At 47.4% G+C, this 18,947-nt stretch overlaps 1 protein-coding gene across 1 annotated transcript in view; it reads right to left on the reverse strand.

Annotated features, from left to right (window-relative positions):
• Positions 1-18,947, reverse strand: part of LOC126541755 (hemicentin-2-like) — a 317,951-nt gene that overhangs the window by 55,138 nt on the left and 243,866 nt on the right. Inside the window, exons 7-10 of the mRNA XM_050188683.3 lie at positions 15,038-15,415; positions 8,932-9,068; positions 8,246-8,399; positions 5,056-5,373 (exon numbers count right to left, since the gene is read on the reverse strand). Coding sequence (XP_050044640.1) covers positions 5,056-5,373; positions 8,246-8,399; positions 8,932-9,068; positions 15,038-15,415 — 987 coding nt within the window. The remainder of the gene's footprint in view (positions 1-5,055; positions 5,374-8,245; positions 8,400-8,931; positions 9,069-15,037; positions 15,416-18,947) is intronic.

Here is an 18,947-nt window from a genome sequence, read left to right on the forward strand (position 1 = left end):
CGTGCGCTGAATAACAAGTCAGAGTTTGGTTTCTGAGTCACGACAGAGCAGCCGAGAAACACAAAAAAGAGTCGTAGAGCAAAAAGATAAACGGCATCGCTAGAACGACTGATAGGAGCACAAAACAACAAGACAGCGTTTAAGGAATGTAAAGGCGTGCGGTAATATTAAACACGATGGGTGAATATTATTGAGGAAGAGGAAGCAATAACACTAACCACATCCTCGAAGGCGCGTGGTAATGCGAGACCGCGCAGTTCAAGTATAGCCGCATGTTGGCTTTTGGAATTCTCGCAACATCAGATGGTGCCTAAATAAGGGCATTACGTTGTTGAGGCTGGCGATCATAATGGCTTCATAATACTAGTTGGTTCAATTTTGATCTTGAGTTTGTTTTTGATTACGCACTTCGCATTATTCCCTTAACTCCTTTTTGCCGCGTTTGCAATGATGCAGTACGAAAGACTTGGACTTGTAATCATTGTTTCTCTTTGCGTACGTCTTTAATTTTTATTGTTATATTACGCTCTTCGCGCTGCACACGTTCACATTTCAGTATGTGACGATTAGCTCGCGCCTGCGAATGTTAGTTACAATAAAAAATGCACGAAACAGTCTAACGCTTACTGGGTATTATCTTTCGCCAGCCACTGCGGGACCGCTTCGCGTTACGGACGAAACAATAATTTCTTATCTTAACAACGCGCGTACTATTGTACCAAATCCCGTTATGTTGTTGCACGACACACGGAGGCCATGTGCTGCGCAGATGTTTATTCGAAGGTACCAAAGTTTACATTGCCGTAAAAGTTAAATTTTGCGATTAGTAAGCACTAATATTACTGAGGAGTAAAAAAACCCCGCTAGGGCCTACTTGGTTCTACTATTCTCTCTGCCTTTCCTCTGCGATAATATTTAGGGCAACAATGTCATTGCTGGCATACATACGAATAATACACAAACAAAACAAATCTAACCAAATTACGAGCGTTATCTAATGCTCGTTCCCATACGTGTGAGAACTTCAAAGATTTTAGAGCGGCGCAGCTACGGCGAATATACCACGAAGCTTGTGCTTCAGAAAAAAAAAAACTTGCATTATAACTGTTCGTAAGAGTAATCTTTTACGAGCTAATTGCGAGATGGAATCGGCTCCTACAAAAACGAATTCCGGCCATTTCTCATACTGGGCATATTACTATAGCGAAGGCAGCCAGCCATATTGCAAGGAACACTTACGAACGAGAAGCTTTTGCGAATTGGGCATGGTTCGCCTCTGCCTTAAGCATACCTGTAGTTTCTCCTCCTCGTTTTCTCAGTATCTGGGCCGGTATTAACTACAAGCTCTTACCCTAAAATTGTTTTGAAGAGGAAATGCCAGCGAATCCTGATGCTGGACATCTAATTAATGAAGATGGCCAGGCAATGACCTACATCCCTTACGAACGAAATGCTTCGCGAATTTGGCCCTTGGGCTCATATTCACGAAAGATCTCTTACGGATAGCAGTGTTCGTAAGAGCAAATTCCAGCCAATCCTAATACTGGGCATATCATTAGCGAAGCCGGCCAGCCAGTGGCAAAAGAGCGCTTACGAACGAAAAGCTATATTAAATTCAGCCCCTGATGCGCACTGGCTTTTGTGTTCCCATCATTCCTCAATGGCCGATCTGGTGCTGCTTATACCTATAACGCACAAACAACCTTTTTCGTTAGCCTTCTTCTGAGCGCCTTCACCACGGCACACGTTTTAATTGTCTACCTCCTTTAGAGCGGCGCCCTAAAAAGACTACACACCTGGGTCGGCAGCAGTTCTAGGCGTTGTCTTCGTCAGGACACACTCACCAGGAAGGCTACCAGTGTCACTTGCGATATGTGCGGCGAAAAAGCCAACGTCCGCCGTCTATTGTGCTGCTGTTCCCGATTTGCATTGGGAAAACAACGCCTATAACGGATTGAGGCGATTGGATAGTTGACTACTCTCCGTTTCAGAAGACACTCGAGGATCAACGTGACCATTCGTCAGTCCACAAGACATTGAATAGACTTCTGTCCTCATTGATGATTCATGAGCGCGAACACCTTTGACTACTCGAGGTCGTTTTTGCGCCTTCAAGAACACCGTCGTGCAAGAACAGCGTGCAATAGCTTTCTCCGCTATTGTTTTATTCTCTTGTTGCCCTCGCCCCAACGCAAGGTAGGAGACCAGACGCTGGTCCGGTCTCCTACTTCTGCCTTAGGTATATTATCACATTATCTTTTTTCTCCTTTTCGAGATTTCAAACGATAATAACAGTACTTGGCAGCAGTTCGTGCTTTCTTGCCCCGTTTTTTCAGCTGTTCGGGCACTGATAGAAGAAGAAAAAAGTTCCATAATCAAGTCCCTCTTCTTTACTCACTTCTTAAAACGCGGAGCAAAACATGACACTGCCATTTGTAGCGAGGACAAATGTAGAGATGTTCAAAAGAATCATAACACCTACACCAAAATTTTAACATACATTGTAAACATGCTCTAAAACGTGCATTGTATAAAAAAATTGCCGGATACCATATCACAATGATTGTCGGCGGTAATGCCCCAGCATGTAGTCGATACAGCCACACAACGTATTGCCACCGTCGATACGAGTTATGTACCATGTGTGTAGTGCAGCGAGGCTCCTCTTTCGCGCTTCCATGAGAGCACTTGGCGACATCTAGCGTCGCCGTCGCGAAGCCTGGGGTGGCATGCAAAATGCATGGTGCGCTGGTGCGTGCGAACGTTGAGAAACGCATCATGCGGCAATCGGGCACCTCTCTCGCGCTTCTTTCTGGACACACTGAGCGATCTACAGTGTTAAAAAAAAAAACCGTGTAATTACAGGAACATCTTACGGGACCGCAGCCGCACGAACGCCGTAATACCTGCCACGTCCTGTAACGGGCTTCAACGGCTCCGAATCCGTTTTACAATGGAAACTTATTTTGGGGTATGATAAGTAGTTATGTTCAGTGTGGCTGATGTGGTGAGTACCGTTACTGTCTGCCATGACCAGGAAGCCAATCCCATGTCCATTTGACTAATACAGCATTAAAGCTTCAATCGAACTAACTTTTCGCTCGGAACTTGTGCGACGACGCCACCGCGCGGAAGAACACAGCCAGACGAACGTAGGCCTGCCTAGGCCGCTATCTTGTACATGTTCGAAAAGCCGACGTTCGATTTCGCCTCACGCGATTGGACTAGATTGGCCTAGGCCGCGATATCGGCGCAGCCTGGACAATCGCGCTATAGGCGAAATCGAACGTCGGCTTTTCGAACGTGTACAAGATAGCGGCGCAGGCAGGTTTCAAATTTTGTGGTGGTCTCGGATGTGCGAGCAGCGGCGGTTTCCTCCCGGCTTTCATCATTTCCCGCGTGTTTCGCTGCTGCAAGCGCCAACCGCGCAGCATTGTGGATTCTCCGGCTCCTGTCAAAGGATTGCACGGTAAGTTCGAATGAACTTGAATTCTTGGTTGTGTCAGGAAGCTGATCACCTACGAATCAGTGGTCCACCGCCTGCCCGCGCGCCTGCCTTTCTATATGGCACGCTTCCCTGCTTCAGCGTTAATATTCTAGGCCTCGTGCGAGTGCTTTTGTGACATTCAGCCGTCGCCGTTCTTTCTGGACATGGAAATGAACGGCGTACCTTGCTTTATTGGCCCTGGGAATTGAAAATTTGTCACCGAATCGCCGGCCGGTGCTTGCTTGTCACTTCATGTAGCCGCTCACAAAGCGGATATATGTAGTGTGTCTTTGCATGAGTTTGTATCGGCATTGACGGCGTGCTCGTGCCTACTGCGTATACCTCACAAACGCTCGTAATAACGCCATAGAGAAAGACATTCAACTATGATAACGCGCGAAAGCGGGGCCGGAGATGCCACCCGTACCTCACACTGGCGCACCTGCGTTAGATTAGGCGCCGCAGCTGAGGACGCGTTCGACTAACGCTGGGGAGGAATTCGCAAGTCACCTGCGATTATCGCCGCACGGTTATCTTTTGTAGGCATTGCACGTCGTTTTCAACGCTAGCGGCAAACGAGGCGCTGGTAAGACTGCGCTACTTCGACAATAACACCTCGCGTAGCCGCGCGCCAGCCGGCACGGATCGGATATCTGTTTTTCTTGTTTATCTCTATTTTTGTTTCACACATAAGCCTGCGGGCGTCGTTTGCACACAAGGCGAGGCGTAAGGCAGGAGTGACTAAGCGGCACTGTACGTGTGCACCTTTTATAGGGAGCACGGTTGAGTTTCAGGGCGTCAAGCGCGAGCTGCCACAAAGAAAGACAAGGAAATAGTATACGGGGTGCACACATAGGTGCACACGCCGAGCGTTTCAAAGAGCTGGCTGGCTTTGGAACGAGAGAAGTATCCACGCTATCGTGGACTAATGGTTAGAGCACGAGGCTGCTATGTTCGATGGCCGAGGTTCGCTTCCACCGTCGGTCAAGCAATATTTTCATTTTGCGTGCGGCATTGCAAGGAGGCTCCATGCAGACAGAGGCGAAATCCCGGTTGGTAGGCTGGTGGTTCTTTCGCACTAAAATATGCGTTCTTGATTACTTGCGTCGTTACTAGCTTACTCGACAAAAATACGACCAATAATAAATTATTCCTGTCCATTCCGGCACACACTCACAGAGAGAGAGAGAGAGAGAGAGACTCCGGAAAGTGCGTGAAGTACCCTAGAATGCTAAGGCATTAGAAGAAGCTTTTTGCTTGAACCTGCATCTGTCGCATTAACTGCAGAAATTCCGCGCCTCTATGGACTCGAGAACGTTCTCTTTGACAGAGGTATTTAGACCACAGTCAGATCAGAAAGCCAAACTACTTTGCTGCAGTTTTTGACAGCCCTCAATGTAGTGCTAACGTGCAGCTTCGGACGCGCGCACGCTCAGTGCTCTCTCTTCTCTCTTTCCTTTTTTTTTACATTTTTCTTTCCCTTTACCTCCTGCCTTTCCCTTCCATTTTCATTCTCTCTCTCCATGCTTATGACACCGGACGCTAGTTGAGGAGCTCGGCACACTCACCGCTGGTGAGCAGCTTGGAAGGCGGCGGTATCGCCTGCACGACGACGCGCGCCGGCTCGGAGCGGCCTCCGCGTTCGTTCACGGCGTACGCGAGGGCCAGGCACTCGGTGGCCGGCGGGATGTCATCCACGTGGAACACGGGCCGGCCGCGGGCGCTCACGTTGCCCAGTGGGGCGCCCGTGTCCGCGTGGAACACCTCGAGCAGGTACCACTCCTGGCCCACGGGCCGGTCCTCGGAGTCGTCCTCGGAGCAGCGCACGAAGAACCACGTCATCGCCTGGTTCACCACCTCGCAGCCGGAAAGCGCCTTCGGGGCACCTGCGCACGTAACCGCGTAATCGAGTCCATCAGAAAAGGACATCGTTCATCAAAAAAACAAACAAAAAACGGTGGCTGTAGTACTGCAAGTCCTTTGTGTTAACAGCCTACACTTGTTGCGTTTTTACGGGTTGGTCCAGAGGTTTCGCTTGTTTCCTGTCTGCGCCTTTCTAGCATTTATGCATTGTTTCACCCGGGCACCTGTTCTACATATCGTTACACATATAACCTGTCAGAAAAGCGCGCGATGCTTTTTCGACCATCAACTTTGTGTTTGTGGCGCAAGATGTGGGGACGCATTTTGTAACGATTTTTTTCCGTAGCCAGCCACGGTGACGCAGTGGCTATAGCGTTGCGCTGCTGAGTACGTGGTCGCGGGTTCGACTCCGGCCGTGACGGCCGCGTTCCCATCGTCACCATCATCATCATCAGCCTGGTTACGCCCACTGCAGGGCAAAGGCCTCTCCCATACTTCTCCAACTACCCCGGTCATGTACTAATTGCGGCCATGTGGTCCCTGCAAACTTCTTAATCTCATCCGCCCACCTAACTTTCTGCCGCCCTCTGCTACACTTCCCTTTCCTTGGAATCTATTCCGTAACTCTTAATGACCATCGGTTATCTTCCCTCCTCATTACGTGTCCTGCCCACGTACATTTCTTTTTCTTGATTTCAACGAAGATATCATTAACTCGCGTTTGTTCCCTCACCCAATCTGCCCTTTTCTTATCCCTTAGCGTTACACCTATCATTCTTCTTTCCATAGCTCGTTGCGTCGTCCTCAATTTAAGTAGAACCCTTTTCGTAAGCCTCCAGGTTTATGCCCTGTACGTGAGTACTGGTAAGACACAGCTCTTATAAACTTTTCTCTTGAGGGATAATGGCAATCTGCTGTTCATGATCTGAGAATGCCTGCCAAACACACCCCAGCCCATTCTTATTCTTCTCATTATTTCCGTCTCATGATCTGAATCCGCAGTCACTACCTGTCCTAAGTAGATGTATTCCCTTACCACTTCCAGTGCCTCACTACCTATCGTAAACTGCTGTTGTCTTCCGAGACTGTTAAACATTACTTTAGTTTTCTGCAGATTAATTTTTAGACCCACCCTTCGGCTTTGCCTCTCTAGGTCAGTAAGCATGCATTGCAGTTGGTCCCCTGAGTTACTCAGCAAGGCAATATCATCAGCGAATAGCAAGTTACTAAGGTATTCTCCATTAACTCTTATCCCCAATTCTTCCCAATCCAGGTCTCTGAATACCTCCTGTGAACACGCTGTGAACAGCATTGGAGAGATCGTATCTCCCTGCCTGACGCCTTTCTTTATTGGGATTTTGTTGCTTTCTTTATGGAGGACTACGGTGGCTGTGGAGCCGCTATAGATATCTTTCAGTATATTTACATACGGCTCGTCTACACCCTGATTCCGCAATGCCTCCATGACTGCTGAGGTTTCGACTGAATCAAACGCTTTCTCGTAATCAATGAAAGCTATATATAAAGGTTGGTTATATTCCGCACATTTTTCTATCACCCGATTGATAGTGTGAATATGGTCTATTGTTGAGTAGCCTTTACGGAATCCTGCCTGGTCCTTTGGTTGACGGAAGTCTAAGGTGTTCCTGATTCTATTTGCAATTACCTTAGTAAATACTTTGTAGGCAACGGACAGTAAGCTGATCGGTCTATAGTTTTTCAAGTCTTTGGCGTCCCCTTTCTTATGGATTAGGATTATGTTAGCGTTTTTCCAAGATTCCGGTACGCTCGAAGTCATGAGGCATTGCGTATACAGGGTGGCCAGTTTCTCTAGAACAATCTGCCCACCATCCTTCAACAAATCTGCTGTTACCTGATCCTCCCCAGCTGCCTTCCGCCTTTGCCTAGCTCCCAAGGCTTTCTTTACTTCTTCCGGCGTTACTTACGGGATTTCAAATTCTCTAAACTATTCTCTCTTCCGTTATCGTCGTGGGTGCCACTGGTACTGTATAAATCTCTATAGAACTCCTCAGCCACTTGGACTATCTCATCCACATCAGTAATGATATTGCCGGCTTTATCTCTTAACGCACACATCTGATTCTTGCCAATTCCTAGTTTCTTCTTCACTGCTTTTAGGCTTCCTCCGTTCCTGAGAGCATGTTCAATTCTATCCATATTATACTTCCTTATGTCAGCTGTCTTACGCGTGTTGATTAAAGTCGAAAGTTCTGCCAGTTCCCATGGTGACGGAATGCAAAAAAAAGAAAAATGCTTGTGGTGAAGATTAATCCAGAGCCCCCTACCCTCCGTCCCCTTTTATCTTGATGCTTAAGCATTGACAGTGGTACTTAAACACCTATAAGACGAAAACAAAGCTCAGTCCCGCATTGTTATATGATGTGGACCAGCAGCCGACATGTTCTCGACCAGAGCAGTTTCCGCCATGCGTTCCCACATTATTTATTTAAGATACTTTCAGGGCCAGAAGTGATTAATAAGAGGAGCATAGTGGAAGTAACAAAAGACGTGCTGGTAGCAGCACTAAAAATTACCGAGACATTTTGCAAGGCTAGCTTGAATGTTTTAGCATCATTTATGGCAGTAATGGTGACCTGGAGGTGGTTCCGTGCAACCTTTGTTTTACGGACAAAGGATTCGTTGTACAATTTCGCGCGACCGGATAGCAGGCATACATTGCGAGAGCAATCGGTTTTAGCTATCCCTGCATTACTGCCCGTGCATCCAGTTGCAATTTTCTACACTCCATCGCTATCGGCGCCTGAGGCAGGAAAAAGTGAGAATTGGTTGGCGCGCGTATCTGTTGTTGCTAAACTTGCGCACACGGATTGCAATGATTGCATTGACACCCTAACAAGACTGCGCGTTGCGTACCGTGTGGCTCGACGAAGTAGGTGCAGGGTTGCCTCTGCGATCCCACCGAGTTGTTGGCCCAGCAGACGAGCGACACGAACTCTGTGGCGACGGCCGGCTTGTATCGAGCCACGCTCCGGCTACCGTTGGTCGTGAATGTCAAAAGGTCTCGCACCTACAACGAAAAGAAAAAGAAAACAGAGTTGCTCAGAACTTTTAGTTATTTTTTAGTTATTTTTTTTGCTTAAGAATGAAGGTGCTTAGGGAAGAAAAGAACACAGAAGCGGCCTGAAAGACATCTACCTCCTCGTCGTCTTAGAGTCAATAACAAAGAAGAGAAAAGCCACCTTACGCTGCATTAATTTATGTTCGTCAGTCGTGTAAATAGGGCGCTATCATTTGCGCACAAGCACACATCTATACACGAACAATATTGCTGTGGCGAAGTGCAAGGCGGCAAAACTAAGGGTGCGACTTCGAAGCATACACAAAATTGCCTTTACCATGAAGCTCAGTCACAGGCTTTTGCGTAATATGCTGCAAAAGTGTGCGTGTACATGCGTGCATGTGTGCGTGCGTGCGCGCCAACACATTTCTGTTGCCGCGCGCACCAATGTGTTGCCTACGCTCGCTGTGGGCTTAGTTTTCGACGCTGTGCCATGCAACTTCGTCACACATTGGACGGTCCTTGAGGCAATTTCTCTCACCTCCGAGTTGTTCTTCATAATCCAGTGGAAAGTGAGGTCTTCTGGGTCAGCATCCATTTCGCACGGGATGGAGAGCTCCTCACGAGAGGTCGAGTACCGAAACACTTCCTGCATCCCTTTCCTGCAGCGTGGTGCATCTGTCGAAGTACAAATCACGCAAGGACACGTGAGAGATGCTCTTCAGAAAAAACTCCATAGGTTTGCCTAACCCCAAGTCCTAAAGCTATGTACTGTACGAAAACAGTGATTACTGGTTCGGTCATTTTTCCTCTGCAGTTGGAAACCCTCTTTAAACCCGGATCTCACTGGCTGAAGAATGCAATCACTTACAGGCCATTAGGTTATCGAGGACTTTCTGTATGGCTGTCACACTTTGGCTCTTTGTGCTAAGTTGACGATAGAATATTCTAAAAAAATAGTAAATAAGAATGTAGAACGACTCCCGAATTTTGCAGCATACATACACAGAACGTCTGTGCTATCAACTTACTGAAGGCCAGAGCCCATTTGCGAAAAAGCGGTTCGTATGCTAGTGCATTTCATAAGAACAGGAGTCGACCAGTCGTAGTTGCAAACATATCTTGACTAGAAGCGGCCCGCCAATGATAAACAATTCGTACAAGTGAAGATATCTGTAAATTCAGTCCCATACTGATTGCGCTTATGCCAGGAACGTTTTAGACCACAGATCTTAGGCACCCATTCCTGCATTGAGCGTCGGCGTGCCTCGACGTTGTTATACCTCGGAACCCAACGAACGGGCACAGCGAAAGGTGAAAGCGAACGCGGAGCGTAGCGGTAGATAAAAGAAGAGCGCGAGGAGGAAAGTGGAGCATGAGGCGGAAAGTGGTGGAGAAGAGAAGGGGAGACGGCCTGCGCATGCGCTGATTTGTCGGCGGCTAAGGCATCTGCAGCCACCTGGGTGATCTCATCTGCGCTTCCGAGGGGAGGAGTGAGATGAGGAGGAGGGCTACGCTTGTCCGCGGCGTCAGCTCCTGAAGTCAGTCCACGGTACCAGCGTGTGTGACGGGAATCACTGCTCCTGCAAGGGGCTATTGCGAGCGGCTATGAGTAAGGCTCGAAGTGACACTCCGTTTGGTATTGTCGCCGCTGACACTAGTGGCACGACCTCCACACGACGAAGGGCAGCTCTCGCCGTTAGTGGAACGAAAGCGTGTGAAGAAAAGTGTAGTGCCGCGCAAGACGGGCTGTGCGGCGACGATGGCAATATGGCACCAGCAGTGTGTCTACCAACCGAAAAATAACGGTAATTTTCGGGCATTTTGAACAGTCTGGAAATACTCAGGGAATTTGGGCTTCTATCAGGGAAAATTAGCTGTCATTTTATTGAAAGGGAACAAAAGTCGCCCTAATGCTGGCTCGAGCAAAATAGAGGAATCGTAACGAATTGTATTTCATGCCATGTCGTCGGTTGGAGGAGTGCCCAGTGTATAGTCAACGATCCATTTTCCGGACGCCCGGTTTTTGGGACATGCCCGATAATGCGGACGGCTTCGCGGCGCCACCACGTACCTGATATAGTGAACGTATAAGAACGCCTGAAATTTTGGATGCAAGAACCCTTCGCCGTCGGATTTCCTTAACTTTTTGACACGGCGGCAAGGCCGAAACAGCATTAATCAAAGAAAACACCGCAGTTTTGATTATCTCGCTGCCTCGAACCGGCACTCTCGCACACAGATCCGCTGGCAGCCATAGCCACAACCACGGCAACACGAGGCCTAGCTGCTTCGACGTTCGCCATTAATGTTATTACCGTTCGATGCCGAAATTTTCATTGAAACAATTTAGTGATGTCAGCAATAACACCGACTCTGCCTCTGTAATCATCACGATTGTCTTCGAAGTTTAGAAAGCACGGCGCGTTGCGTAATGCCTGTTCGCGAAAGGCGGCTTCGCCTCAGCATAGTAATGTTGCGCGGTGAAGCGTACGTAAAGTATTGCAGTGAAGCTTAACAAGCATGGGATAAGGCAATTGTCACGGGACACAATGCGTACTCCCTAACTATACACGCGTGCATTTGCCGTCTCCTGTCCCAGTACGAGCACCGATATGCATAATAAGTGTACTGGCAGGCCTTCAGAGTTTTTTTTTTTTTTTCGGACGTGGTTTTCGGACATTTCTTCGGACGTTTTCGCGGCCCCTAGGGAGTCCGAAAAACCGGACGTTGACTATACAACTGACCAAGAGGATGCTTCAAATCGTCTGTGGAGCGAACGCGTGGCGGAACGAGGACGAGAACAGAAAGGACCGTCGCATTGAGGAATGATCACCGCCTCTTCTTTGAGGGAGCTTCAGCTGAAAAAGCAGTGTTGGCTGAAGCCGTGATGCAGGTGAACGTCGTTCAAACAAAAATGAACCCTTTAAAGCAGTGAATCACAACACTGAGGGATTCTGCGTCGGCTGAGAGTGTGTCAGGACAGTTAAGGTTGACTTTCCAGCTGCTGAGAGAATCTCACTTGCGACAAAGTTCGGGCCTAATACCAATGAGGTTGCTATCAATTGATAGAAATTGCTCCTTTTCGAAAATATTTGCTTCTGTATGCATCTCTTTTTATTCGTATTTTAATATGTTCGACTCGGTTTGCAATGGCCTTTACCATTTCTTTTCGAAGAAATTTTATTCGCTGTGCATGTTACTAAACCCTCCCTTCAGTTTTCTATATTGCATAAAATAGACACTACTCCTTACTAGTCAGACTAAATGAGGTCATACTTAATTTTGAACATGCTTACTAGAAAGTGACAGCATCGGGCGACATAGTGTCAGTCCGTCTTGACCTAAAACAAAGTTCTGTGTCACTCAGTAAACTTTGTAACGACACTCAGAGAAACCCGGGAAAACTCAAGGAATTTGAAAATGTCAACTTGGTAGACACCCTGCGCCAGAAAAGCACGCGTCGTCTGTATGGAAAAAACTACAAACCAAAAAAGAAGTAGGAAGAGGGGGAGGGGGAGCCGTGAAGGTCAGTAAAGTGGACTGATGGTTTAGCTGGTTAACTATTGTAAAAAGGTGTAGAAAGTATCGTAAAGAAAAGAACGCAATCAAAGAATATGAACGCTTTTTTGAATGGCGGGTTCATTAAAAACATTTCTCTTAGTGTCGAAGTAGTTAAGTCAGATGCATATGAGCCCCCATTTTTTTTACTCCCGCGTCTATCTTCCTTCCACACGCCTTTCTTTCACGCTACTATCTTTAAGACGCCAAATTTCTTTCACGCTACTATCTTTAAGACGCCAAAGTATCGCAATGGAAGAGCGAAAGCGCTATTTATAAAGGCTCGGCACAAAAGCTAAATGAGCGTGCATTTGTCAAAGCAATCCTGGCGCATACCTGCAAAAAACGCACCATGATGCATGCTCATTGAGAGATGGCACTTAATGAAGTATACAGGGTGTCCCACCTATCATGCACCAAGATTTAAAAATATGCAAATGCCACGTAGCTAGAGATAACCAAAGTAATTTTGTTTGCCATCACTTGGAGATACTCAGAATATTTTTTTTTTTTTTGCATTGCGCCTAATTACATAGTGAGACTTAATAAATCAATTTCGGAGACATTATAGTAAGATGAAAAGCGTCATTCAGAAATGTGTAGAGAAACATTAGAAACTCCCGATACAACTTTCTGTTGCTGAATACGTGCTACATAAGTGTTTTCCGAGCGTGAAATAACACCGCTTATATTCAGCCTGACTGCGCGTTTTTTCTGTCCAGCTTTGCTGTCCGTCTTCAGTGATAAAACTGCACGAGTCACGTGTGAACACACACATGAACACCAACAATGGGGTCACAGATTTAAAATAAATTAAGTGACCATGTATTTTTTTTTCATTGTTACATTCCTCAAGCTTTGGTATGCAAGAATACAGACATGAGTACGGCTTTAGTGCCAAATTGAAGAATGTGTCCTTCCTGAATGATGATGTTGTCGGAAGGGGAACTGTGAACTTATACACGAGGGGGATGCGTAACTTCTATTATTGGAACGGTGGGGTAACAAATGTGGAATACATTCGCGAACAACTTTTCTAAAGAGTTTCAGGACTATATGTAACCATGTCGACTAGTTTCATATTTTGCAGAGTTCAATATGCTGAAGAATGGAGAATAAAATTCGGGCGCTGGTTAAAAGTGAGGCCAAAGATCTTGGAGAAATCAATTCAGTGTGTTATTCACTAATTGTCCTCTTCTTCCAGCCTTGTTGTGTATTAAGCTATAAGAAGCATAAACTTGGGTACGTCTTGAATTCTGGATTCCGTTGTACGTTCTGTAGGATGATATATAGTGTTGCCGAGAGTGGAATACATTTAACTTATACGACAAGGTGGTTCACCAATACTTAACAAACGCACCACACGCTCGCGAAAATCTTTTCTTGGGTGTCTTAGGACTACATGTAAACATAGCGTTAGTTTTATGTTTTGCGTATACCGAGTTGAAGATATCGAAGAATGAATAAAGATCGAAATCGAAATCTACAGTACTACAGGCAGTGGAATGCCTGTAGTACTGTGCAAGTCCAGCACATTCCGATAGACGCAGCGCCGGTTTGAAATATCGCTGAGGCAAAGTATACTTTGCCTATGAATGTATTTGCGAGAAAAGACGGTAGACTTTCCAGCGCCGCCTAAATGGAGGAAACGTTTTCACCAACGCGCGTTGCTTTTCATTACCTTTGATGGCAATATGCGCCCGCTCTTTTCTTGCCTGCCTTTGCATTATGTTTAGTGCTACAAGGAGAGGCCACTGAAACCTGTGAAAAGCAAGGGAGAACTGCGAATTCTGCGCGGAACTGAATGACACTTCCTTACACTCCTTCGTGCAGTGTCTCACAAGAAATAAATGAATGTAGAAATGACAAATGACAGACCCCAGAGTAGCTATGTGCGGCTTCAATCCAGCTCGGAAATAATAAAAAAGAAATAAAAAACGAGACATAGCAGGAAAACGAACAAAAGTAAAAGCCACAATAAAAAAGCGAGAAAGGAACGTAAAAAAGACGTAGACGAGTGTGCTGATGACGTTCAGGAACAGCGTCTGAAAGAGGGGAATAGGAAAATAGCGCCGGTGGTTTGGCAACGCGAACATCTCGGATCCCGCAGCTTTACGCCTTTTGATTAGATTCCGTCGCGCGGCTGCTTCCGCACCGCCGAGTGGCCGGCTTCGAGAAAGGAGCGTGACCACGGCTCACACGCGGGTCTTTGGTCTGCGGCTGCTATATACGATGGCACGTGAGCTCGGTAGCAGGGCATCGGAAACGGGAGAAAAAGGTGCACCGCGATCGATGCACTCTCAGGGTACAACGTGCGACGGGAATGACATAGGCAGCGAACGAGTCACAGGAGGTGCTGTCATAAATAGAAAGCGAGACCGTATATCGTTGGGGTAATAAGAAACCCCCAACCCCGTATCGCAAACGCAAACTGGATGCAAGAACGCAAGCAACATGGCACGTTCGGCAAGTATATATTGTTTGCTTCTCTCGCAGCAACTAGAAAGCAAGCTGCTAAACCACCGATTAAAGGTGATTAAATCTCATTATTTTACAGTCATATTTATTGAATAAAAATTTTGGAGGACATTTAACCTTCGCCTTTAACACCTCTGACTGCTTGTCACGCTTCCCGGGAACTGCAGCGTTCTTGCGGATGCAAGGAACCGAGCGGGCGGCGCCGCTCTATGAACTCGTAGAAACGCTGGAAAACGGGCTTGTGTTTGAGTTCCCGGGTAATAGAAATATGTTTTATGGTATGTTCAAATTAATATGTGACGCTATCGTGTCTGTACATCGCGTTTAGGTCCTACTTTACGATTTTTCTGACGCATTACACTTTGAGGAATTCAGTTAGTTCAGCAACGCCTCTGCGCCACGCGCAGGGCCCGCGTGGTTGTAATTCGTAACGATTTTTCGCGAAACGACGTCCCGTGGCCACAACGAATTTTTCTTTTTCGATACGGGGCCCAGGAAAGGAACCACAGAAGTAAAGAACGTAGGGGGCTTAGGCTGTATGAAAAGAGATAGAGTAAGAAGAACCGAGTGAGACTCGAGAGGCGATGAGCTTCGGAAGTAGCACTCACACTGGACACGGAGGTCGAGCGAGTTGCTGACAGCTTCGCCCCTCGCGCTGCGGACGTGACAGGCGTAGCTGCCGGTGAACTTGGACGTGACGTTGCGCAGCACCAGGTACTGCTCCTGCAGGAGCACGTGCGTCTGCGGCTGCGGGGTGAACCCCGGGCCTCCGGATGCCGCCAGCACGGTCGCGGACGCCGAGGAGGAGCCGTTCTGCATGGCGGCGGTGAGGGCGACGTCTTCAAGCGGCTCGCCGTCTAGCGTCCACAGCACGTCGCTGATCCACGGGTTGGCCCGGATGGCGCACTCCAGGTACACGTCCTGTCCTTCGTGGATGCGCTCCAGGTGCAGCCCTTGGCCCAGCGATAGGCTCGCGTGGGGCGCGTCTGAGAGGAGAACGAAAGAGAGACAGAAAAAAAAAGAGGCAAATTTGCTTACGGACACCCGCAGAGATTTTAACTTCAGCTAGACTGTTTTGAGCTTACAACTCTACGCTAGTGTAGGGGAAGGGGCAAGAAAAACAGTCGTTGTTGCTGTTGTTGATGATGATGACGCTGATGATGATGATGTTTATTATTATTATTATTATTATTATTATTATTATTATTATTATTATTATTATTATTATTATTATTATTATTATTATTATTATTATTATTATAGGGTGGTCACATATATGCAAGAGTTTAGCGCTGTGGCATTACTAAACGCGCATGCCCAGACAGACGGCTGGAAAAAAGTTTACAATGGCCCTCTTGTGTACTTACAGCTGTTGCTGGATGGTTAATCGTAAGTAATGTTCACGCCTCATACGGATGTTTTGGCTTTCACTACCGCCGGCGGCAAATTGTCTTTTGTTCTACACCTAATATTTTACTTTGTTGGGATTACAACGGGGAAATGAAACCCAATTTAGCCTTCCGAACAAATCCTGGATATACTAAAAAACAAACGCAGTTCATGCCCCTACGATTTCTTTGGCATCACACGTTTAGTGACGATTAGTGATTAGTGAGGTCATGCTGATGAGTGATTAGTGAATTAGTGACGAGTGCGTAGCAGTCCACCATGGCGTGAGTTTCACTGTGGCAATGATTGCAGACAGGCAAAAATTGCGATCCATAGCTGCATTCTCAGCAAAGATGTTTATTTATTAGAAGGCGTAGTAATTTCCATAAATGCAACAAAATTGCCATTATGCACCTTTATTGTAAACATATACGTCCTTGCGCTGTGGTAATTCCTATGAGTTCTGATTTTGTAACTGTTCGCGGGTATTCCGCCTCACATGCAACTCATCCCTGACATCGATCTGCAATTAGGGCTACGTTCTCGTGCCAGAGGCTTGCGCGTCACGACAAGATTGCGTAATTCACAGCCAAAAAAGACTCGCTGAGTTCAGTATTGAAAAGCTGCTTTGCAGGCTAAATTGCGTACGCTCATGCCGTACTTTTTTTAGCGCTCTCCCGCTCTAAGACATGATCTATAGCGGCGATAAACAAGGCCTATCAGACCTCCATACACGAAGCTAAAGAAACGCACTTGACTAAATGCGCATACATTTAAACGTTTCTGACCATTCAAAAACAAGTTACCCTCCGCCGTTTTTTCTTCCTGTGCGTGTGCGTGTGCGCGTGTGCGTGCGCGTGCGTGTGCGTGTGTGCGTGTGTGTGTGTGTGTGTGTGTGTGTGTGTGTGTGTGTGTGTGTGTGTGTGTGTGTGTGTGTGTGTGTGTGTGTGTGTGTGTGTGTGTGTGTGTGTGTGTGTGTGTGTGTGTGTTGCAGAAAATGATTCAAATGGTTTCACAGGACTCGCACCAAACTGAAAGCAAGTCGCGTTAGCGATGATATAAGCCAGTGTTTGTTGCGGGACAGGCTCTCGATGAAGGTCAAGAAGGCGGTGACCAAACAGGCAGGCATTATTCGTCGGTTACAAAAAAAAAAGAAAGAGAGAGATACGGCGCCATCGAACGAACCCAAGGTCTTCCTAATAATGCAAATGACTGCTCACCGAACGGGAGCGCCATCTGGCTCAGCCAACTTTAGCACTGCAATCAGTGCGAGAAAGAAAGAAAGAAAGAAAGAAAGAAAGAAAGAAAGAAAGAAAGAAAGAAAGAAAGAAAGAAAGAAAGAAAGAAAGAAAGAAAGAAAGAAAGAAAGAAAGAAAGTTGGGATTCTAGGTCCCAACTATTCGCACGTGGCCCAGTGAAGTGCGAAATCCCAGGGGAACTCGATTTCTCAGGAAACCGCAGCAGAGCCTTGCACTGCGCTGTAGTTTATTGGGCAACGAGTCGCTCCTGTTTTCTATATAGGCGTAAGCGCTCCCGTAGAAAGAGCGAGTATACCGCAGTATTGGATTGGCGTATCGAAGGAGAGAGTTCCGTGGCATTTTCCTGCCTGGCCTCTCCTCGGCCCAGCGGGGGGATTCACTTTTCTAAATCACCATTGCGCCAGTCTGTGTGCTTGCACGCCCACTCGCGCACGTGTGTGCGTGTGCATCTTTGTTGTGCATGCGGCGTTTCCCACCCGAGACGACGAGTGTATGCCGCCAGTCTCGCCACGGCCACCTGGTCACGCGGTCTCCGCCACGGTGCCGCGGTGCCTGACGCAGTCGTGAGGCTCGGCACCCTCATTCAAGTTTAATAGAATTCCTCGAGAGCCAATCCCAAATTCTGCGCCCAATGACTTCAAAATGTAGTCTGTATACGAACGGCTCTGAGAGTTCTCGCCGTGCAAGCGTAAGGCCAGGAAACGAGAAGACAAAGAGAGGGAGAGAGAAGCAAGAAAGACAAATGAGGTAAAGAGGGCGGGAGAATAACTTGGAAACAAACGAGAGAAGAAAAGGGGGCCAAACAGAGACGAGTCGTTGCCGATGCTGTTCCCGGTCGTGAGTTTCCTGGCAAGGACGGAAAATAAGGAATTGATTGCAAGGCCGCCACGGGTGCGTAGGCGGAAACGAGCTGCCAAGGGCTGGAGGCGGGAATGAAGAGTAGTCCGACAAACGAAGCGAGAGGAAAAGAAGATTGAAGCAGACTTGCGAGGCAAAGAGCTAGCGGGAGAGAAAATAGAAAAGCATTTCTCGAGGGTCGCAGGCTCAATAAGACTTGCGCATTGCGCCGCTGCTTTGCGTATCTGCGCCCGTACCGCTGCTGGCGTTGATGGGCAGCCTGCACAACACTTTCTACGCATATAAGGAGAGAGTCGTGCGAAGTCTCGGCGCTTCAGCTATAGTTTCCTACAGCCCTCCTGCATTGCCTCCTATCATTTCCTTCACTCCCAATTTAAACCCGTTAGTGTCCTTTACGTGCGTTCCAACAGGGCTCATTTGTATTTTTTTGCCATACCTTTCCTGCTTTCATTTGTCTATCTTGTTTATTTTGACCGTTTTCTTTTTTCAGCTTTGTCTCGCCGCTTATCGTGGTGCTTTCTCTGCACCGTCCGGACCACTCGTGACCCGACCTATAGCCGGACGTTCCTTTCGATTCTGCCTATTTACTCCGAGCACACATTGTGCGCTATACGATACAACACGTCGAGCCTCGTTCACATAGTATGATCTTCTCTACGCTTTCACTCTCCCAACCTTTGTTCTTTGCTTTTCGCTACACGCTCATTTCGCGCACGTAACACGCGCAGCCATGACCCCGCTTTATCTGTGAGAAAGGAGGGTGAAGAGGGGAGGTGGGTGGCACTGGTCTTTTCTTTTACTGTCCCTGGCTCTTTTAACAGAGGATAGCTTCCTCCCTCACCAAGGCCCGAAAGCCCGCGCCAACCATCCCTTCACTTCCGTCCCAGTGGTCGATCACTGATCGATGCCCGACGCAGCGTCGGAGTTCTATAGGACAGGCTTCGCCGTGGAGAGAGTACCCACCCATCAACCCCGCGCCTCTTCTTCTATTCTTTTTCTGTTCTTTCTTGCA

Source organism: Dermacentor andersoni, chromosome 2 (genome assembly GCF_023375885.2).
Source record: "Dermacentor andersoni chromosome 2, qqDerAnde1_hic_scaffold, whole genome shotgun sequence".
NCBI lineage: Eukaryota > Metazoa > Arthropoda > Arachnida > Ixodida > Ixodidae > Dermacentor > Dermacentor andersoni.